The sequence below is a fragment of the Tachypleus tridentatus genome, chromosome 6 (assembly GCF_004210375.1).
Source record: "Tachypleus tridentatus isolate NWPU-2018 chromosome 6, ASM421037v1, whole genome shotgun sequence".
Taxonomy (NCBI): Eukaryota; Metazoa; Arthropoda; class Merostomata; order Xiphosura; family Limulidae; genus Tachypleus; species Tachypleus tridentatus.
Window position 1 is genome coordinate 48,871,519 of NC_134830.1, and position 24,854 is coordinate 48,896,372.

General features: G+C 33.3%; 1 protein-coding gene across 4 annotated transcripts in view; it reads left to right on the forward strand.

The window, feature by feature from the left end:
- LOC143252440 (transcription factor 7-like 2) overlaps positions 1-24,854 on the forward strand; it is a 93,015-nt gene that overhangs the window by 60,588 nt on the left and 7,573 nt on the right. Inside the window, exons 4-8 of one of the 4 annotated variants that reach the window (XM_076504544.1) lie at positions 12,341-12,479; positions 14,552-14,642; positions 19,601-19,816; positions 21,349-21,586; positions 24,390-24,549. In XM_076504544.1, coding sequence (XP_076360659.1) covers positions 12,341-12,479; positions 14,552-14,642; positions 19,601-19,816; positions 21,349-21,586; positions 24,390-24,549 — 844 coding nt within the window. Of the gene's footprint in view, positions 1-12,340; positions 12,480-14,551; positions 14,643-19,600; positions 19,826-21,348; positions 21,587-24,389; positions 24,550-24,854 lie in introns of all 4 variants that reach the window. The other 3 variants (XM_076504542.1, XM_076504545.1, XM_076504543.1) reach the window with 3 other exon arrangements.

The following is a 24,854-nucleotide window of genomic DNA, read 5'->3' on the forward strand; positions in this document are numbered from 1 at the left end:
AGTGATGTAGTAGCAGTTAATTTTTTATTAGATAGAACTTTGTTGAGCTATGGAAATATGCCAGTCGATAAAATTAAAGAACGTAGATACAAGATAAGACGACCTTTGGTTTGGTTTGAATTTCGCGCAAAACTGCACGAGGGCTATCTGCGCTAGTCGTCCCTAGTTTAGCAGTGTAAAACTAAAGGGAATGGAGCTAGTTATCGCCGCCCACCACCAACTTTTGGGCTACTCTTTTATTAACGAATAGTGGGATTGACCGACGCAGTTTAACGCTCCCACGGCTGAAAGGGCGAGCATGTTTGATGTGACTGGAATTCGAATCCGCGACCCTCAGATTACGAGTCGTGTGCCTCAACCACCTGGCCTTGCCGGGCTACGACCTTTGGAAAGTAAGTGACTTATCAGACTAATATCTGAGTCGATAAAAATGTTCTATCCTGACATAAGATAAGACGACTAGTGGAAATACAGTGACTTATCAGACGAACATATCACCTGATAAAAGTGTTCTACCCTGATACAGAATAAGATAGTCTTTAAAGCATACCTTATTAGATCTAGCTATGAATGATATGAACATAGCTTGGTAAAAATTCCAAAATCAACCCTACTTTTAACTTACACGTCTATGTTTTTGCAATGAGTTGGAAGAACATGGACGTGCAGTTTGGTATCTCGAATTTTCCAATTACATAAAATGAAAACTTTAAACACACATACATGCATACTTTGTTAATCTTCAGAAGTTAATAACTTGAGAATGGCATCTAAACTCAATGGAACCCCATCTTGGTTTTATTAAAAATAACTTTTAATCTTATTTATTATCATCACATTTTAGTGCTCCAGATAGCTGCCGTATCCACGTAATATTATTTGTGAGATAGTTACTGGTTTTTATTTTACACTTGCTGTTACCTATACAAAACAGTATGATGTACCAACTGGCTATTTTTGCATCGTGCTTAAAAACCACATCTAGGAGTTTAATGATACATTGAATTGTCGGTAGATTGCCACAATGAACGTTCCGATACCAATACATCGATAACCGTTTTATAATTGACAAGAATCGCCAATAGTATCTTCAATTACCAATGATTTAAACAGTTTGTACGCTTCATCCTGTTTTGTTTTATTCAAGTCATTTCTATGTAATATCCTTTTGTGTTAGATTGGTTTTCACGGTCTCCACTAACTTGAAAATCTTAGAGCGCGCTTATCACATTCGTACTTAACAGTGGAGTTCTCGCAAAGGACCGTGCTTGTACTAAAAATCAACGATTATACATCCGAATTTACCGTGTTCACGAAAACTAGCAGTCTTTCAATAAAATGTAAGTGGTATACCAAAAATTTACAGTTTTTTAAATCAATTTCGTTTTGCGTAAAACTTGTATTTAATGATAGAAATATTATTTCCGTTTTAAAGTTTTCATATTTTATTTGCATAATCTCTGGAATATCCTAAATTAACATAATCTTTTGTATCATATAACCTTTAAGTTTATCTACACAGACATTCGTTTTTGATAAAAATCCGGCAGATGGAGCCATTACTGATCTTTTAGATATTTATGCGACCAATTAGTCACGAGAATTTCAAATGATAATGCCAAAATCCCCGAAACTGAAGTGACGCCCTTGTTTAACAAAACTGATTTGATACAAAATGAAAGTCCTATGGTGAAAGGTTTACTGAAGGACACACATGAAAAATTCAAACTGAATGTTTATGTCAAAATGTTATCAAACTCTAATGTTACCAGTTTTCTAACATGTCTAAATTGTGTCAGATAGCTTAATGCTATTGTATAATGAGCAAAGTTCCGATGCTTTATGAAGACTGAAAAGATGGGTAATATATTTGATGAAGATTGTAATGTAAGGCACAGAAATTTCATTGTTTAAATACAGTCCTGCAAAGAAAATGCAGGGCAGTGATGAGAACAGAAGAAGGCCGAGGTTTACACAACCACACAAACAGAGAATTAAGAAAAATAAAAATAAATACATGTGTCGATTGTGTATGTGTTTTTGTTGTACTTTGTTGAGACCTGCCTGGCATAGCCAGGTGGTTAAGGCACTCGACTCCTAATGTGAGGGTCGCGGGTTCGAATCTCCGTCATATCAAATATGCTTGCCTTTTCAGCTGTGGGGGGGTTATACTGTGTTGGTCCATCCCACTATTCGTTGGTAAAAGAGTAACCCAAGAGTTGGCAGTGGGTGATGATGACTAGTTGCTTTCCTCTAGTCTTACACTGCTAAATTAGGGACGGCTAGGGCAGATAGCCCTCGAGTAGCTTTGTGAGAAATTCAAAACAAAATAAACAATTCTTAAGACCAAATGCACACGGTAAGATAACAGTATCACATTCAAACTTATAAACGATTCAACTGTTACAAAAAAAACAAAACAGCCTCTGACACATGCCTGGTTACTACCGTACTGATCGTGGCAGAAACTACATTCATAAGGTGTGGTTGGTTGACCTTTCGTTTTAGCACTCCTTGCCCCACAATTGTGACATTTCAAAAGAGTGTTACTCAATCTTTTGTTTATAGCGCCCTCTATCTAAACACGAGTTTTATTGGGCCTTCCCAGCGCTTCGTATATGTGTATACACTGTACCTTTAATTTTCCCATTGTAATTGTTGTCACTGTATTATTTAATAGTAGCGATGTTTGTACAGTATTTTTTCCAATTACTTTGTTTTTAAATTTGTATTTTCATATATAATTTGCATGTTCCTATAGTCGTGGTTGTGAAACCTTTGCCATGGGGAAGGTAGTGTCTCACTGTTTGCACATCACAGGCCTTTAGAAATGTGTTATGTTGCCTTAATCTACTAAACATGAGATTGGAAGATACAAAGATTTGCTTTGATCATTATGGATGTATTTACTTAGGTTTCGTCATGTATTCATGTAAAAATGCATTGTGTATCACATTACTAGAAACAGAAAAATATTATTGAAGTCATTGTGTGGACATTATGACGTCATATAAGTTGACACACCTTATCTATTTATGAGATGTTGGATTCAATAAAGTGTTCTTTTATGTTGAATAAAGAGTTCTGTTTTATTATAACTCCAGAGAAGATTAACTTAACCTCTATACGACCGCAGTCTGCTCTTGTTTTTCCTATTTTTCTAAGCATCTTTCATTTCATTTCACTTGTAGACCATTCAAACACAGTGGATAATCTAGATTCGTTTCTTTCCACTACTTTTACACTAAATAAAAACCAGTATTGCTTTAAGATAATATCTTAACGTCCCCACTGAAACGCTGCCCCCACCTCCGCTGTATTTCTGATGTCTTAAATGCTAAATATCGAGTTTCGATATTCGCGGTGGGCAGAGCACAGATAGCCCATTGTGTGGGCTATTGACAATAAAATAGAAAGGACTAACTGTACTTCAATTTCTATGAACGAAAATAATTTATTTTAACACAAGGCATGAAATAAAATTTTGAGAACAAATAACGTTTTTATTAGGTTAGAAACATACGCTATAAACGCTTCTGTCCGTGGCTACTTTGTTAATGTGTTACAAACATTTCTGTCCGTGGCTACTTTGTTAATGTGCTATAAACGTTTCTGTTCGTGGCTGTGTTTTTGTCTTTTAACAAGCCAGAGAATGGTGATATTGAGAAAGAGTTATAGTGTGTGCTGTTTTAAATTCTCCTAACGTAGGAACAGCAAATAAAGCGATTCTTGGGAAGAGAGAGACATTCTTTTTACGAAAAGTCGTGTAACGCGCAACCTGAGAAATCTCTTTGACAGAAACCAGTGTCAAGTAGTGTAACACAAATTATTGTAGTTCTTTCGGCAAAATTCGACATTTTTCGCACTTGCAATCTCCTTAATGATATCTAGTTACCGTTTAATGAGATTCGTGGAATATTTGTGAAATTGGACCTTGTTGCATAGTCTAATATTAGTGAGTCGTTTGGCAAGTTGACGAGTAGATTAGTGGAAACAGCCTAGCCTCCGTTATATCAAGTGATTCATTATATATTACACTTTTTTTAAATTATTAAATCTTCTGAAATACCATTATTTTCATTATATTCACTTTTATTTCAGCTACTCAATTCTTATTTATTTTACACATGTTCTGAAATAGAAAAAATCTACTTATTTAACATGTTTACAAATTGTTCGAACACGTTAACCCTAACAGATATTATCTGTATTATCTTCACGCTCACACCACGGTTGAATAATGATATTTTGACAAGACATGACTAGACATAATGGGGATTAATACAACTTTCTTCAACCAGGGATGCCAACAGTATTTTACTCCCTCCTTCCTCAGTTAGTTCAGTGACAAGCCTAAGTACTTGTAAATCTAAAAAACATATTTCAATAGCTATAGTAAGTGTAGTAGAGATAGCCTATTGTGTAGTTTTGCGCCTAGCAACAAACAAACATTGTAGTTGTCTTGACATCAATGAAATACATAAAACGCCGATCTTTCATCAACGGTTTTGAGTATAATATATAATTACGTTGTATAAGAACTGCAAAAGGTTGTAGCAACTGGTTTAAGTTATTAATATTGTAGGAGAATGTGTGTAGCATGTACTATGTCTGAAAGTTTCATGAGTATCCAAATATCTTTCACTTCAGACCATTTGTTTAATACTTCCTCACGGTTCGCTCGCACAACTTGAGTTATTCTTTGGCATTAAGGGTGTATTCTGTAGGCCATTATTTTCCGGTGGTTAATCGATAACAGTGAGAGCTTAAAAACGTTGGCCATGCCGGGCCCATTGATTCGGGGTTCGATCTCACTAATGGGTACAAAAAGACAGCCCATTGTATGATTTTCTGTTTAATAAACTGAAAAACAATCTGTTACCGTCATAAGCAGTTTTGCTTTACCCCCAGTTGATTCCTATCAAGTATTTCAGTGGTAAGTCTGTAAGCTTATGCCGATAAAAATTGGGTTTTCAATACCTGTTTTAACAGATAACCCAATGGATAGCTAAGCCTTTATATATAAGTAAGGCTACCTTTGTTCCTCGTCTACTTACACTTTTAATTAAGATGTAATTAACTAGTATTGTCACATAGTCACATTTCAAGGCCTACAATTAAATTGTAAAGTTTATTGTTTCTTTGATGATTTTGATTTCATGTTAAGTAATACTAATAATGAATGAATAAGATTCAGAAGTAGTTTATTTTTCAAAATATAAAAGTCCATCATCACCCCATGATCATTCCAATCAACGTGTAAGTTCCAAAGAAGTTGTTCATAACGTTGGCGGGTTTTCTAAGTGATCACTGTTTTAACTGTACACCAAAAAATTGTCACCTGCTGCTACGTCATTCATGCGTATATGGCAATAATGACTTTGATAGCCGGGTATCACTGTTTTTTGAACACTTCTTTCTTATTTTAGTTTTAAAAACACTACGTTCTTCCCATATATGCTTGGTTTCCAGTTTTCAAGGTTTTTTGTTTTGTGGCTTGTTTTGAATTTCGCGCAAATTACTCGAGGGCTATCTGCGCTAGCCGTCCCTAATTTAGCAGTGTAAGACTAGAGGGAAACCAGCTAGTCATCACTACTCACCACCAACTCTTGGGCTACTCTGTTACCAACGAATAGTGGGATTGACTGTAACATTATAACGCCCCCACGGCTGAAAGGGCGAGCATGGTTGGTGCGACCGGGATTCGAACCCGCGACCCTCGGATTACGAGTCGAACGTCTTAACACGCTTGGCCATGCCGGGCCCCTACGAAACAACTAAGTAAGGTTATACAAGCTGTTTCTTTGATAATTCATCTAATTTCCAGTTTTACGTAATATTTTGATCAAAACCAAATGTATTTAAAGACACTTGCTGGATATAGATGGCCACTATTATGACCTGATTAGTTTCTTTGTGTCTGTGTATGTAGACTATTTCTAGGTGTTCCTTACTGTTTTTACGGCAACATTAAAAAGCTATCTCATACCATGTGGTGTTCTGTCTATCAACCGCGGCAAGAAGGCTTGCTACGGTTAGAATGAAGCTAACTGAACTGGCGGATATGTCGGTAAGATTAACATTATGCTGGAATGATGGATTTGTCTCGTCATAACTAAAATATTACATTTGTCTCATCATAACTAAAATTGTACATTTGTCTCGTCATAACTAAAATATTACATTTTCCAATTATTGAATTTTGCAACTCACAACTCTTAATATGCGAGGCCTAAAAATGATTTTAAACGGGAATTTTTCTCATTGTATAAGTAACGTTATAGATATATTGATGTATGTAGTTACATTGTACAAGTAACGTTATAGATATATTGATGTATGTAGTTAGAAAATTTACGACCGACTTCGTCTAAAATCGTTCACCGTTAAAGCGTAACTATTTTGCATACATGTTTTGTAACGGATATTGGTGGTTGTTACTTTTCTCTTCAAATACGGGGTGGGAGTACGTCTGCGGTTTTCTGCAAATAAGACGCGTTTTATACGTTTATATCAGCGAATCTCAGCCGACAGTCCAGAGCGTGCATAACAGTAGATACCCAGATTGAAACTATATATTGATCCTTCTCGGGTATTTCACAGTCACTGCTTATGTTACATATAACCCTTCCGCTAGTTCTTCTGGGGAAAAAAAAACCGCCATCTCAAGTGGGCCACTTCTCAGTAGAGTATAAAGCAAGTTGAAAACTCCGTACTGGAATGTATTTAAATACCAGCCTGGAATTCCAACTTGAAACATCGATTGTTACATATCCGGGAGGTAGACGTTATACAAGGACCAGAAGATGGAGGAAATAATCAATTACTGCGGCTTGCTTGGTTACTACGAGCTTGGATTTAATGAGCTTTACAATATAATAAGATACTAACAATGTATAGAAAAGGCTTGACTAGACTGAGGTGACTTCTTTTTTTAATGCTGTTTTGGATCAGCACGCCTACCTTGACTAAAACTGCTTGGTTAGATGCTCCTAGTCTAGTCTTATTTGTCATACACGGACGACTAGATTTTCACGTGGATGGAAAAGCGAACTTGGAAAGTGCTGCACAATCAATTTGATAATAATGAGAACATTCTAATTCTCATTGACCATATAGGAAAGTTTGTGGCTTAAGTGTTTAACAAGGACATTGTCTTCAAAATTTCAACTAACCAGTCAGTGGTGATAATATTAGTTAGACTCTTGTTTTTTCTTTTTCTGAATATATTTTTACAATCTTGTGTTTGATCTGATCCCAGAATAGATTAAATCTTTGGATAGCATACAAATTAGGTACCCATTAACCGTAAATCACGTAAAGAATGGCATGTTGAGACATACTCTGTATTAATTATCTTAGTGGTTAAAAACACTAGAAAATGTTAACCTGTTAAACAACAAATTCACTACCCACTTGAGGAAATGCTCCTCTCTCTAACTACAATAAATCTACATTGTAGTCAGTTATACAAAAAAGTTCGTTATTTCTGTAATGAACTACATATATGAATAAATGAATCAGAAACAACTTGGAAAAATAATCCAAATATGTGTAAAACTTACACGACAAATTATTAGCAGCAGAGGTAAACTTAAACAATGTATCTCAGAACCTGAAGATGACCTAGGAAGGTCGAAACATTGTTCTGTCCTTATCAATAAAAGTGTTAATACCCATACCAGCCGTTCTGAGATACATTTTTATTTCAAGTGAGTTTCTCGTCATCAGGTAAGCTTAAAAAAAAGTTTTCTATACTCTGAGAGAGTTCTGGCTTGAAGATTTAACTGCAATGGAGTAGGAAGATGTTTAACATGAGGGGGACAACATCTAGCTGTGACAAAGTATCCCCCCTACACCATAAAATTTATAATTTTTATATAACTCCAGATAGGCTTTCCCCTTCAAAACGCATTTGTTACTGAGAGGAACGAAAGGCATGTTTGTCCACTTGAGAATTATTTGATGGGGCCCATCTCTCTCTTCCTACTGCACTGAACTGGTTTGTTTGTTTTTCGCGGAAAGCTACATAAGGGCTATCTATGTTAACCGTCCCTGATTTAGCAGTGCAAGATTAGAGGGAAGGCAGCTAGTCATCACCACCCACCGTCAATTCTTTGGCTACTCTTTTACTAACGACTTTATAACGTCCCCATGGCTGAAAGAGCGAGCATGTTTGAACATGCAATATAGGTTAATATGAATTTTAAAAACACTGGAAGTGGTGTTTAGAATTAATGTTAATAAGTACCACACGAGAAAGTGTAATCTTAGCTTAATGTAAATGCTTTATTTTAATTTTTGGTAAAACTCAGTACTGTTTACATCGTGGCCTCAGCATTTAACAGTAAGGGAAGTTCTAAGAACCTCAGAGTACAAGTGGTACAAAGAAACATACTAAAGTTACATCCACAGTACATTTACTCTATCCAGTGACCTTTCGCCCAACACCAAAATTTATTACACCGGATTGAATCTAAATGAAATGTTGGTTTAAGCGCCTCAGTTTTCTTTAACAAGCCTTAGGGTTTTAATCAGATTAAGCGAATTAGTTGAAATTATTATGTATTTTAGGCACTTACACTAATTATATTTTAGGAAATAATCAGGAACACGTTATTATTTAATGTATTTACTATTTCACTTCAATTAACTTCACTTTCATTCACAATAACTGGCGAACCAGCCTGGAAACAACGAACTAGTCTTCATATAAAGATTCAGACACAAGTAACGACAGTAGTTACTGAAAAACTATGTTCTTGGGTAAATGAAACTTTTCTTGCTTATGTAACTAATACATGAATGAGATAAGTATATCAATATACAGAGAAGGGGAATAACATCCTAACAGAGGTAATATGTTAAGATATTGAACAGCATTAATAAAAGTATGTGACCTTAACGTGTTTGTGTTGCTATATGTACTAATATAAACCATACAGGTAAGTGACCTTAACGTGTTTGTGTTGCTATATGTACTTATATAAACCATACAGGAAGTGGAATCTGAAACTTAGTGACATTTTTGCAGTAACGTGGTTGTGACAAAAAAACATAAACTCGACTATTAAATAATTAATTAAAAAAAAACTTTTACACACATTTCTTGGTTTATGTGTTTGGAATAGAAATACTGTATAAAGCTTGTAACTTTGTGATTTTTTGTACTGTTTCTTTTCAAATTTCAATGAATAAAAAGTCTGGGTTTGAGCAGCCCACAGCTAATATCACCAGTTTCAGTGACAGTTAAAAAGAACCACACACACACTAATCTAGCTAAAATCAATGTAGATTGTCTTTCATATTTATATTTTAAAAATTATTACAGTTATGTGTTCATGTAACGGTTAATTATCAATCGTGAAACATGAAACTTACACTTCTTTGTACAATCGTCTCTTTGTTTATAATATCTTTTAACATTACAAGTCTCATATAACATTAAGTAAATTGTTATATGTTTGGTACCTGGTAGTTATGAATTGGTAAATTGTCATTTTCAGACAACCTAGAAAAAGCTGATTGGAAACGCACCATTGAAAGACATACTAACATACAAAAACTTGTTCCTGATTAAAAAAAAATCCACTATTTTAAAATATATATATATATATATGTAATTCAAGCCTACACACACGCACATGTACAGAGAGTGTGTGAAAACTATGAAAACAAACTGGAATAATAAAAATAGCTGTAGATCAGTATCTACAGTGTAGTAGGTATTTCTGTCAGAGACTTGTTTCCCCATTTTTTGAAATCAGTGAACCATAGGTACAGATCAGGGACTTCTTGTTAGTTTGTCTAATGAAATGGAAAGGAAAAAGGAGGCCTGGGCCAATTTTCGTCCATGTATGTTTTCTATACAATGGGACAGAAGTAGTAAAATGGCGAGAGACCAGGGAGAATGTTACGATTCATCAGTCTATCTCACATCTGCCTGCTTTTGTTCCACAAAGAATCAGATACATCAGCTCAGCCACGTGTGTCTTCCAAATGTTTCTCTCTCCTGTCCGTAATCTCCTTTCTCTAGCTTAGCTTCAAGTTGAGACCAATGCTTTTTTTGTGATTGTCAATAACGCCATTTAGAGCTGTATTTTCCCTGGATATCATGTGACTCAGCGCACAATCTGCCACTGGAAGTCTAATTAACATTGCATAATAAAACATCTAATTTAAATCATCATCCCATGCTGGTGGGAATTGACAAGTGGAGAATTTCCACATAGGTCTCATGCAGTAGAGGAGTTACCGGCAAGATCAAAGAAACCTTTTCTGGCAGCCTCAATTGACCTGCTTTTCAGTTGGATGTGGTGTGCAAATAACATTTTCAGCAACCTCTCATCCATCATGCACTAACAGAGAAGAGAGAAAAAAATCTCTAACAAGCAGCTATTAGCGGTACAGATGACAGTTCAATGTTGCATTGGGACCAAACCACTGATAGTGCTAATCCACAAATAGCAGCTGATATTCCATTTGGGATATTAGGTTGGATGGGTAAAGGTTTTCCAGAGGATAATGTTAATAACAACATTAATATTTAGTAGAATAGAAAGGTGTGACACACTATCCTGTGTGTACATGTATGTAAAACACTAAATTTCATTTTGGGGTTTGACAACACATAGGAAAAACTTACCCTGTTTCGTGGATAAAAATGATTTGTGAAATAATATTGTTTTTGAATTTAGTGTTTTATGAGAAGTTTGAGAACATAATTAAAAAAAATGATGGACCCAATCACATTGGATGTTCAGTTTCATATTTCCAGTTTCTGTTCCTCAGGTATTCTATTTTTTCTTCTCAAACGCCTTAAAGTTTTCATTCAGAGCTATAAATTATTTTTTTATTTTTATAACTTATTTGAAGTGCTATATGAAACTAAAGCTGTTCATTCTACTAATGTTAACTGAGACTCTATTACTGCAAAAAAATAATACCTATTGTTCTCAGGTACCATGTGCTTAAAATAACAAAACCAGATTGATGCCTGAAATAGATTTTTGTTTTAACATTATTATTTAATACTTACACACTTTTTCTTCTTACTTGGATGTTGTGTAAAAAAACTGGTTGTAGAAAGTGTATGTAAGCACTGGTTGTTGTATGTTACCTTCTGGATGCTTTACAGAAAAGATGGTGTAAATGAGTTTAATATGGTTACTGATAAATTATTGTGTTATATATTTATTAGCAATTATAGTCGAATGTTTTAACTTCACTGTTACAGATTACTTGTTTTTGTTCCAGTTTGTTTTTACCAACATAAAAATATTCGTCTGAAGTTAGGGAAGTTTTACTGGTGTATTAAAATATCAGGTTATAGATGCACAAGCCTTAAGAAAACCAGAAATAAACAGCATACTCTATGTGCAGTAGCCAGAACAATATAAAATAGTAAATGTAAATGAACCTCAAGTAAGAGGTGAGTAATGGTTTTGTGACAAAAATATAAAATTATTAACAATAGTAAGGATGGAAAATCCATAGATATACAATACCTTCCAATAAAATATTGAAAGAAGGCTTCAAAACCTGTTTTATTGTGTATAATAGTATATGGCACTACTTCTCTACAATTTACAAATAATAAAGATTTTATAAACAGTACAGCTTTTAAGGTACGAGAATTTTGTGAGAAATTTGATGTGGCATTGTTAAACTAGGCTTAGTTGAGAAATGCCTTAATTAACAGTGGAATAACTGTTTTCTCATAATATTGTTCTAACAACGTATTAAAAAGGAAATACATTTTAGAAGAAATGAAACTATTGTTTTAATAAAGGTTGAAACTGTTGTCAAGAAAAGTGTTGAGTTCAACAATGTTGTTATTTTTTAGTAACGTTTCTTAACTACTGTTATTACATACCACAAATCAAGCTAGTAAAATGTTATTGTTTTAACAGAAACATTTCGTACTATCTTAAGAGAAATTTAACCTTATGAGATGGATGGGGATTAAAGTACACACCTCACGACCTTTTACAGAGCACAATTCAACGTAGTATTATGTATTTTATATCACATTTATAAACTATTCATTTTCACCATACGTTACTGATTTAACTACATTATAACCAACGCTCCTTTTTATTTACGGAGTTGGTCTATTAGACCGACTACCATCAACTTCGATTAAAGGCTTTAGTTATTTTTAAATCATAATTACTTGAGTATTTCGATGGAATTAAAACAACCAGTCGATAGTGTTTTTTATCTTCTTTGCTGAAATGTAATAAAGGTTTGTTGTTTTAATGAGCAGAATTTGTCCATTGTTTTTACTTATTAAGTACAGCAACATATACCTATTCAAAAAAATATTTTCCTTATTCAGGCTGGCAAGGTCCCGATGGTCCCTCCTCACCCGGCATCGCCTCTTCCCCTCATGATGTATAACAGTGAGGCTTTTGCACAACCACCTCCGGCACATATGGGTATCCCACCTGTCCACCTAGACCCTAAAACAGGTACAGGTAAATTTTGTTTGTTGTTTTGGATGTTCGAGCAAAGCTACGTAAGGTCTGTGTTATTTGTCCCCAACTTTTGGACTACTGTAATTAAATAGTGTCATAGTGGTATTTTACTATCACTTATAATAAACAGTCACAAATGTGGGAAGCAACAGGACGTGAACTATGGATCCTCAGATATGTCGTAACTTTACAAGGTATTTAATACTGGGGACATTTACGTGTTTCCATTCAATTTATATGCATTTATTTATAAAGCTATAATTCTTGTCAGTTGCAGAAATCTCACAGTACAGGGACATATATGTTTTCACGGTTTACACAATTCTCAACACAAGAACTGTCACTTAATCGACATTCGAGGTCTTATTTGTTAAACTTTTCATATGCATCTACGTTAACGTCATACTTAAATCGTGGCTGTAGATATATATATATATATGTTAGTTTTTTCTCTATCTCACTCAGCTGTTTTTGTAAAGTAAGTACGTCACAACGTCCACTTTCTTCAACTAATCATATCTTGTTTGCTACAATATAAATACCTCACCCAACTCTCCTGGGACACGGGCTCCTGTCAGATAACTGGAATTTTTTCCGAAATGGTATAATTTTTAGATTTTATGTTTGTTTAAAGAAAACGAGAGAGATAATATCGGTGGCATATTAATGTTTATAAATGTCTTCTTGCTTTTATTAGATATAATTGTAAAGTTATATAGTAACTTGTTTCCTGTAAGAAGAAACACACTTCTATGATAGAACCAATTTTGTACTTTATTACATATTATAACCGAACCAAATCTGTACTTCAATAAATGTTATAACAGAACCAATTATGTACTTCAATATACATTATAATATAACCAAATCTGTGTTTTAGTATATATTATAACAGAATCAATTGTGAATTTCAGTATATTGTATTTAAATATTTAACTGCTCGGTAGAATCTTGAATTTCTGAGTCGGTGAGCTGGGTTCGAATTCTCACAGTATCGCAAATTATTCTCCGCACTTTATTCTGTAAGTGCATTATAAGAACAACAGTCAATCTTTTAACGTGCATGATTGATAGGGTGACGCTGACGAACTGCCTTCACCATAATCAAGTGGTTCAAAACTAGGATTAGCATTCAGTAACTAACTTTGCTGTAAATTTAAAAAAGAAATCCAAACACTGGATATTCTTCTACATCTATCGTGTTTTCATTAGATACGAGAATTTTCCACCTAGTTTTTCTTTCTTGTTGCATGTCATGTTTTATATCTCAAACTTTGTGTTCTGGGTGTTTCGCGCTCTTTCTACACGTCGATTTGATCGTCTGGAAATTTGTCCACATTAAAGATGGTGTGTAACAACAGTGGTTGTACTCATTTTACTGAAATTTTAATAGGTAATTTATATTTTTCTAGTTATTACAGATCTAATATGATCCTTTCAAACCACCATTAATCTCTTAATTCTGTCATAATTAACGAAAGTATATGTTAGTACTTGATTTTATAACTCCATTTAAACTTTTCTTTCATTTATATAAAAACAACCCAAAATTCTTTCACCTACATTACAACTGATCACTAGGTGTCTCTGTTTAAACTTCTACAACAAGATTTATACCATATTTAGCTCTACGGAGCGATACAGTTAGGATGGATTCGGGCTCTAAATGCTAACTGGTTATCCTATTATATACTGCCTACCTAGCTCAGGGAAAGTCTAATTAACCATAGTTTCTGACACTCAAAAATACGATTAACAAACACTATTGTTATCCCGTGTAATATCGAGTTATAGAATTCCTGCACACAAGTACGTAAACCACATCCTATCTATGAATAAATATGTGTGTGAAAACATTCCAGGACAAGCTTTTTTTTTCTTTTCTTTTTTTGCAGATTGTTTTCCTTTTAAAATATGAAATTTGGTGAAATACTTGCTTAAGGTTACATTTTTATTATCATGATCAGTTTATTGATAAAATAGTTTATGAGATTATACTCACGTAAAAGTTTTCATCGCTGTATTTTATGGATTATATACATTATTTAACGTCATGTCATGACTTTATGTAGGCATCCCTCGAACACCGATGTATCCCTTACCAGGGCCTGCACAATACCCACATCCCGTGTTCAGCCCCGACTTTACACAGCAGTTTCAGTGGTAAGTACGTTTTGGGAACTTTCGACACATACACCAATAGTTAATATAATATTAATTGTTAGGTTTTCTAACTGTCAACTGGTCACTCCAATGTCGATTGCGGCAGATATCGGGAACTCTACAGCCTCGCCATCTGCTGACATTTTAACAAACTTCGAACGAACTCTTTTATCTGTTTATTTGTAAGCATGACTCGTATTAATTTCCCTGAAATATTCATGCCTTTAAAAAAGCTTGAATTAATCATTTTATTTTTGTTAATTTTAACCAGGAGATTTTTTGATAAGTATTATTGGTTCGGAAAAAGTTTATTAGAGTTTTAGTGAAAACTGAATGTTAAAACCATTTTATGTCTAATTTTATGCTGTGAGTAGCAGTTGTTTTATAGTTCAAAGTTATCAACTCTTAAAATCATTCAGTATCTAATATAAATCGTTTGCTGTTGACTCGTAGATGTTAAAATAGACCTATCGTTGATTGGACAAACAATTTAATACAAGAATTAAACAACGAAAAGAAGTTGGCAAAATCGCTTTCTACACTCTTACAAAATTAATTTATTTTGCAACGTTTCGGTCTTAGGCCTAGTTCTTTGCCTGAAGAAACGATTTACATTAGAACTTTGGTTTTCTTGTCACTGGTCGATTGACTTGGTTACTACATAGGATAATCCGTATATAGAAAGTTTAATCAGATAGCAGGTCTACCGGAAATTGAAACTTTCATAACATACTTGTCACAGTGCCCTTCTCAAAATTTGCACATTGTATGTAATGTGCTTTTAATGCCGCCATCTGTTGATAAAAATCCTCACTAACAAGCAAACAAGATGAAGTCCTGAAATAAATTATCTTCCTTTTTAAATATCAAAATTAAATTATAAAGCTTAATATGTAAGACTTGTAACATGATATTAGTATCCTAGTTAACCTCAACAACTCTGGATTCAGCGGCAATTAGAATACTATTATTATACATGTAATTATTGAACATCTCTAATGGACTAGATATAGAATATAATGTTTAAAAATATGATAAGCCTAATATTAATGTCTTATGAAAGGGTATAATAATAAAACCAGACAGCTAATGTTTTGTCGAATATTACATCAAGAAGTGGCCGAATTCCTGTATCACACTTTCAGTTGAGAACTCAGAGTCTTTTTACACATCTATACAACTTCTCGGCGTGTTACTTTACAAGTACTCAGTAAATAAATAAGATATTAAAGGGTTTATGGCCGAAAATATTATTATCAACAAAGTTACCCAACTGAAGAAAAAAATACATTCTAATCGTTATTAGTAATATAATTTTAATATTATATTTAATTAGCTATGGTAACTACTAGATTTGTATAGTTAATATTGTGTCACGTGGATACCTTTATAATCTTTTTTAATACACTGTAGTTTAAAATCGTTACTTGTAAAACAAGCGTAAGTTAATAAAAGTGTTTATTAAAACGACATAAGGTTTTTATTACAAGTATACAAACATATTTTTCTCTTTGAAATTGGGTAGTAACGTTTGCTTTGAGTAATTTATTATATACAAGAAATTTTGAGCGAAAAAATTATGAAATTGTGTCAACCACTATATCCACAATGTTTGATACCATCGAGGGGTTTCATCCATTAATAGGCTTAGTAAAATGACTTAGTTATGACAAGCATATGGTTGACGAGATACCATTATGTTTGAACAACAGCTGTTTCTATGTCAACAAGTTGCTGAACTGTGATTTTACTTGAGTCACTACACGTGAGAATCGTCGGCAACAACTTGTCGATAGACACTCATAATTTTCTATGACGTAATAGTTTATTTTATCGGTATGTGTATTGTAACTCATAATAGAGAGAATTCATGTGCAGTAAAAATTTATTTACTTGTGTAAATTCAGTTTTAATTCCTGTAAATACTAACCAGTAAACGTATTCAACTTTAAAAATAACTAGTCTTTTTTACTGATTACATAAACAGAATTACACAAAACGGATCCTTCGTAAAATATATTACTCAGCAAACGTACGTAGATAATGCTAATTGAAACGGCTATACCTTTTATTTACTAGGCAACATTTCATTATGGCTCCCTGTTCCACCAGTGAAAAGTTGACTTAGGGCTGCTTGTAGCCACATTTAAGCTACTATTAGAAGATAATTTTAAAGTTACGTTTATTGAAATGTGTGTATTTCATTAGGATTAGACCATAAATATAATTATTCAAATCCAAAAATACAACAAAAACGTGAAGTTATGTATATAAGTATTTTTATATGATAGACATAGAGTCACTACATGATAGATATAGCGTCACTATATATAGACATAGAGTCATTACATGATAGATATAGCGTCACTATATGATAGACATAGAGTCATTACATGATAGATATAGCGTCACTATATGATAGACATAGAGTCACTACATGATAGATATAGCGTCACTATATGATAGACATAGAGTCATTATATCAGTGGTTCCCAACCTTTTTTATGCACCGCACCCCTAAAAAAATTTAATATGTTCTCGCACCCCTCACAGTAATTATTTGTTTAAGAATAAAGGTGAAGGTGGCCAAAACAAATGTTATCTCGCACCCCTTGGGGGCCACACCAGGATCACTAAGGTATAATATTTCTTTAAAAGTTTAAGTGATTGCTGTGGTATTATTTAGGTCAGTAAGAGTTAATCGTGAAATCCAATTTATTTTTCGGTGTAGCATAAATAATTTTATAAATAAATCAGAAGTATATGTTTTAGATTTGGCTATTTCAGTTTTTAATTTTATCAGAAAAAAAGGCCCTATATAACAGAAACGAAGTTGCAATTAATCATTTCGCTTTGCTTTACTGTTTCATTAAAATATTTAATGGGAGTTTTTAATGTTTATTAACTAGTAATATTTTATTAATTATAAAATCTTTACTTTTGTTGTTCATCATACATGTTTTGACTAATGCATTGTGATATTTGTAAAATCTATTTTGAAACCTAAAATTATAACAGTGTGAGCTGTTTTGAATTTCGAGCAAAGCTACACGAGGGCTATCTGTGCTAGCCGTCCCTAATTTAGTAGTGTAAGACTAGAGGGAAAGCAGCTAGTCATCACCACCTACCGCCAAATTTTGGACTATTCTTTTACCAACGAATAGTGGGATTGACTATCACATTATAACGGCTCCACAACTGAAAGGGCGAGCATGTTTGGTGTGACGAGGATTCGAACCCTCGACTCGCAGATTACAAGTCGAGCGCCTTAACCACCTGGCCGTGCCGGGCTTAACAGTGTGAGACAGGTCTTAAATAACTTGGTAATGGTATCGTTACCTGGTACCTACTGTAAACTATGGTGTCTGTTCCAGCGTTCGTCTGTTTCTCGCTCACTGTGGACTCTTCTCGCGTTGCGTTTGAAAAACTGCATACGCAAGCAAACCCCAACATTCGCTTTTGAAATGACGGGAGAACAGACACGAATAGTGTTGATGCCAGGTTTTATTTCTAATAACATTATATTGCACAGTCAACTTTCTATACAACTGGTTGCTAAGCCTCATCACACTCATGGTCCTAAACGTTAGATTTCTTTATGAAGTACCAGTGTTTTGCGAGTAAATATTGAATATAATGGACAATGTATTTTTATTTTCAAGACGAATGGTATTAATACTTTAATTAAAATAAAGTACAAACAACGTTTCGACCTTTTTAGGTCACCTACAGGTTAAAAAAGGATATTGTATTTCTACTGCTATTAGAATTACTTCTAAAACCAATAAACGTCATTACTTGGAACACCTCCTTTGCTCTTTATTCATGTTATGATAAATGGACAAATTACGCTTATAAATCACCGTTTGCCCACTTACTGTTATATTAGCATAATGTTTCATTTTTCAGGTTTGTTCATATTGTATTTTATTTAAAAAATAGAAATGACATACATCAGTGAGATAATTTACAATAAATATTTTTTCATAATTTACATACCGGCACAACAACTAAAATGTTTTCATGCGAAAAACTTGCTTGTTTTATTTAAAACTTATATCTGTGCCAATATATTTACGTTTTGAAAACAACTACAGTGGTCCCATCTAGTGGTGCTAATAAAAATCTTTGTAGTTAAAGATGGCTGCTTTCAGTATCCAACAGCCATGGTTAGGCTTGCTCTGCGTTATTGTTGAGAGGTAGGCGAGAAACTTTATTGTAGTGAACTGTATTTGATTTTACAAATTAACATTGACAGCTACCTACATGTTATGTATGCACAAGGCATCATTATTGGTTTGTGTTAAACATATGTATATTTTTATAATTCATTTTAGCAGTGGTGATACCCTAATAATAACAGGATACATATTTATAAATATTTATATGTTATTTTTGAATTAGTAACATAGAATTTTTGTTATTGCAATAAAATATAATATTTAAACATAAAATTCCAAAATGTGAAATAAATTACTTGACAGAAGAAAAATCAATAATTTCCCATGTTACTGTTGCCATAACAACATAATTGGTGACAACACCAACTTTTCTCAGTCCACCCCCTTAATGCTATTTTGTATTTAGTTTTTTTCCTTTTTCAGTTCAATTTTTAAGTTTCTTTGGACTTATTTTATTTTATTTATGTATGTTTGTATGAAGCAAAAAAAAAAGTTTTGGAACTTAAATGTGATCACTACCACAAACTTTATTGGAAATTTTAAAATCCTGATCAAAACTTGTTATCATAGAAACTCGTTAAGAGTCACTTTTTCATTTTAAAAGTTGGACTTCATTATATTAAATCAATAGTAAACCTATCCGTAAGAGGCGTATTGTGCTTAAGATTAAATCTTTGATAATAATTATAAATGTTGCAATGTTATTTTCTTGAAAGGTATTGGCTTTAGTTTGTTGAAAGGCATATGACCTGTTAATTGTAATTTCTCCATATATAGGCACACACCTAGCATGTACCCCATTACATCAGCAGGGCTCCGTGGGCCATACCCCACTAGCTTTCAGGTAACGTCTTCAAGTATACCAAGGTTTAGTCCTCCTACCTTCCTACCTCCACATCCTGGTATACCAACTCATCCAGGACTTCATCATCCAGCTCTGTTAACTCCTGGACCAAAACATGGTGTTCCATTAACATCTGGGGAAGGCACCAGGTACAATATGTGAGCAGTTTTAATATGTTTCATTAAGTTCTATTAAATCCTTTACAAAGTTGAGAAAATAAAAACTAGAGAAAAGTTATAGTTGAATGGTTTTGGAATAGGATCATATTATTATTATGATTTTTTTTGTTGTAGCCAAGACATTGCAAATTCAACATGACCTTTTATAATAGTCTCCTTAACACAAGTAGCATGCAGATAAACTTATCTCTATGTTCCTTACTTACTACACATACATGTGGTTCAGTTTTGTAGTTGACTACTTCTAGGTAACAGTCCAAACAAATGAAAGTTATTTTAACTAGTTCCTCAGTTCAACAGTGTTACTTCTAGTTAATGTACCTGTTTATAACTTATCAAAATATGTTTCACAAAATCATTTTTTCATCATATTTACACAATGGATGCAAATAGAAAATCTGGGTTTTCTGTAAAGAACCGTGTAAGTAAAATATAAATGGTTAGTGTATTTGGTACAAGTGAACCAAAAGGTTATGAGTGTAACCAAAAACGTGGAATGTGTTTCAAATGAGAATTCTTACAAAAAGTGAAAAATAAAGGTTTCTGATTGGCATTTTGCTGCTAGTTCTCTAATGAAACTATTGACACTGAATAGTTGTACCATTTTGGAGAAAAAAAACTTTTTTGAAAGAAGTTAATTTCTAGGGACATTGAGTGGATAAATGTTGTTTGTGTGAAGCTAAAAGCAATAGTTAGATTCTTGGGAATTGTTTGATATTATAAGACTTGTTCTTAGTACCGAGAAGGGAATGGTTAGAAAATTAGTTGTGCATGACATTTATTACTGAACATTCTATCATTTCTTTTAATCTTTATGTGGAAACTATTTTCAGAACTTTTATGAATAATAACTTGATTTTAACCAAGTATTCAGAAATTGGTTGAATATGAAAAATGTCAGAGATTTGGTTAATTAAAAAGGCATTTATTGTAAAAGAGAAATAAATATCACTTGATTTAATTTAAATAAATATATGTTTTATGATCGGTGTTTCAAATAAATAATGTTATCATGGATATCTTTGTGTAAAGAAGTTTTCACTTGTAACTTTATAGATTTAGCTCTTGTTCATCCAGTTATTATAAGGCATTAAAAAAGTAATTTTTCTATAATGTAATAAGTTTTGATGAGATTTTCATATTTATATATATATATATTATATGCATAGCTTTAAGTTATAAGTAATTTCTTTCATGTGACTAATTAAAAAAGTTAATTAAAATTGAAACACATAATTGACGATAAATGCGAAAAATAGAATTACATTTCTTAATTACTTGGTTTGTATTCATGTTTGGAACAGGAAAATTTCTGTTGTATTATGTTAAGTTAAAAATAGGTCAGTTTACTTAAGCTTCTAACGAGACGTTCATGTAAGAAAAGTTATAACTAATGGTGTAACATTATCAAATTTAGATTAAGATGTTATATAAAAAAGAAAACTGGCATCCAAAGATATTAGCATTACCTGAAAAATGATACATTCTAACTCTGATCTTAGACATCTTCCAAACAACCTGCCAGATCAAAAAACTATTTTAGTGAAGTGTAGTGACTCTAATGGTTCCATCAACCGTAGCAGTACATCTCAACAACGAGAGTCTGAGAAGAAGAAGATGAGTCATATCAAGAAACCTCTTAATGCATTCATGCTTTACATGAAAGAGATGCGTGCCAAAGTTGTTGCAGAATGTACACTGAAAGAAAGTGCAGCCATTAACCAAATATTAGGAAGAAGGGTGAGGAGTTGTCAAAACTGTTTTCAAAATTGTTATACAGACTTTTTTAATCACCTGGTGTTTTAAATGACTTATAGGTTTCTTCCCAATACTTTGTATACTGACTTATTGATTTTACTATAAGTCCAACTTATTATCTGGAGTCAACATACAGTGATTGTGTCTTGTTACAGTTCACTTAAATAACTGTGTTACTCAAGTCCTGAAGAATGTCCACTTTGTTGCTTGGAGACATGAACATTGGTTGTATCTTGTTACTTGTCTGTAGTCATGACATACTAGTTGTGTCTTGTTACTTGTCTGTAGTCATGACATACTAGTTGTATCTTGTTACTTGTCTGTAATCATGAAACACTGGTTGTATCTTGTTACTTGTCTGTAGTCATGAAACACTGGTTGTATTTTGTTACTTGTCTGTAGTCATGAAACACTGGTTGTATCTTGTTACTTGTGTGTAATCATGAAACACTGGTTGTATCTTGTTACTTGTGTGTAATCATGAAACACTGGTTGTATTTTGTTACTTGTGTGTAATCATGAAATACTGGTTGTATCTTGTTACTTGTCTGTAGTCATGAAAAACTGGTTGTATTTTGTTACTTGTGTGTAATCATGAAACACTGGTTGTATCTTGTTACCTGTCTGTAGTCATGAAACACTGGTTGTATCTTGTTACTTGTCTGTAATCATGAAACACTGGTTGTATCTTGTTACTTGTTTGTAATCATGAAACACTGGTTGTATCTTGTTACTTGTGTGTAGTCATGACACACTAGCTAGTTGTATCTTATTACTTGTCTGTAGTCATGAAACACTGGTAGTATCTTGTTACTTGTCTCTAGTCATGAAACACTGGTTGTATTTTGTTACTTGTGTGTAATCATGAAACACTGGTTGTATCTTGTTACTTGTGTGTAATCATGAAACACTGGTTGTATCTTGTTACTTGTCTGTAGTCATGAAACACTGGTTGTATCTTGTTACTTGTCTGTAATCATGAAACACTGGTTGTATCTTGTTACTTGTCTGTAATCATGAAACACTGGTCGTATTTTGTTACTTGTGTGTAATCATGAAACACTGGTCGTATCTTGTTACTTGACTGTAATCATGAAACACTGGTCGTATCTTGTTACTTGTGTGTAATCATGAAACACTGGTTGTATTTTGTTACTTGTCTGTAATCATGAAACACTGGTCGTATCTTGTTACTTGTGTGTAATCATGAAACACTGGTTGTATCTTGTTACTTGTCTGTAATCATGAAACACTGGTTGTATCTTGTTACTTGTCTGTAATCATGAAACTGGTTGTATCTTGTTACTTGTCTGTAATCATGAAACACTGGTTGTATCTTGTTACTTGTGTGTAATCATGAAACACTGGTTGTATCTTGTTACTTGTCTGTAGTCATGAAACACTTGTTGTATCTTGTTACTTGTCTGTAGTCATGAAACACTGGTTGTATCTTGTTACTTGTCTGTAGTCATGAAACACTGGTTGTAGCTTGTTACTTGTGTGTAATCATGAAACACTGGTTGTATCTTGTTACTTGTCTGTAATCATGAAACACTGGTTGTATCTTGTTACTTGTCTGTAGTCATGAAACACAGGTTGTATCTTTTTACTTGTCTGTAGTCATGAAACACAGGTTGTATCTTTTTACTTGTCTGTAGTCATGAAACACTGGTTGTATCTTGTTACTTGTGTGTAATCATGAAACACTGGTTGTATCTTGTTACTTGTGTGTAATCATGAAACACTGGTTGTATCTTGTTACTTGTCTGTAGTCATGAAACACTGGTTGTATCTTGTTACTTGTGTGTAATCATGAAACACTGGTTGTATCTTGTTACTTGTCTGTAATCATGAAACACTGATTGTATCTTGTTACTTGTCTGTAATCATGAAACACTGGTTGTATCTTGTTACTTGTCTGTAATCATGAAACACTGGTTGTATCTTGTTACTTGTCTGTAATCATGAAACACTGGTTGTATCTTGTTACTTGTCTGTAGTCATGAAACACTGGTTGTATCTTGTTACTTGTCTGTAATCATGAAACACTGGTTGTATCTTGTTACTTGTCTGTAGTCATGAAACACTGGTTGTATTTTGTTACTTGTGTGTAATCATGAAACACTGGTTGTATCTTGTTACTTGTGTGTAATCATGAAACACTGGTTGTATCTTGTTACTTGTGTGTAATCATGAAACACTGGTTGTATCTTGTTACTTGTCTGTAGTCATGAAACACTTGTTGTATCTTGTTACTTGTCTGTAGTCATGAAACACTGGTTGTATCTTGTTACTTGTCTGTAGTCATGAAACACTGGTTGTATCTTGTTACTTGTGTGTAATCATGAAACACTGGTTGTATCTTGTTACTTGTGTGTAATCATGAAACACTGGTTGTATCTTGTTACTTGTGTGTAATCATGAAACACTGGTTGTATCTTGTTACTTGTCTGTAATCATGAAACACTGATTGTATCTTGTTACTTGTCTGTAATCATGAAACACTGATTGTATCTTGTTACTTGTCTGTAATCATGAAACACTGATTGTATCTTGTTACTTGTCTGTAATCATGAAACACTAGTTGTATGTTGTTACTTGTCTGTAAATATTAATAACTTATTCAGGCAATGTAATTAAAACCAGTTATGAATTACTTTTAGTATCATAACTGAATGATAGTTTTATCTGTTTGGCTCAACAGAGATTGTTGTACAAGATGGTTATTAAAGTATTGCCATTAAATGTTTACATTTATTGAAGTGTTTTATTTCATTATGTTTAGTGGCACAACTTGTCACGTGAAGAACAAGCCAAGTACTATGAACTGGCAAGGAAAGAGCGTCAAATACACATGCAGATGTATCCCGGATGGTCTGCTCGAGACAACTATGCATTAAACAAGAAGAAAAAGAAAAGAAAGAAGGACAAAAATTCAGAAGGAGGTAGGTGCTGATGGAAATGTTTGTACTTTATGTCAGTTGGTAATTTTATTAGAGCTTCTCTTACTCAGAAACAAATAAAATGCTTTTGACTGTTTTACCTGTTGTAAATAATGGAAATATAAATTTAGTTGTGACTTGATGTAATATATTAAAGTAAATTTGTATAAGTAGTATTTTTAAATCAATATAATTTTACAAAATTCCCATATTACCTTTAAAAGCACCTTAATTTTCTTTTCATTGTATGATTTATAATTGCATCAAGATGTGGGGAAGTGGTTTTTTAAAAATGAAAAGGCCTAATC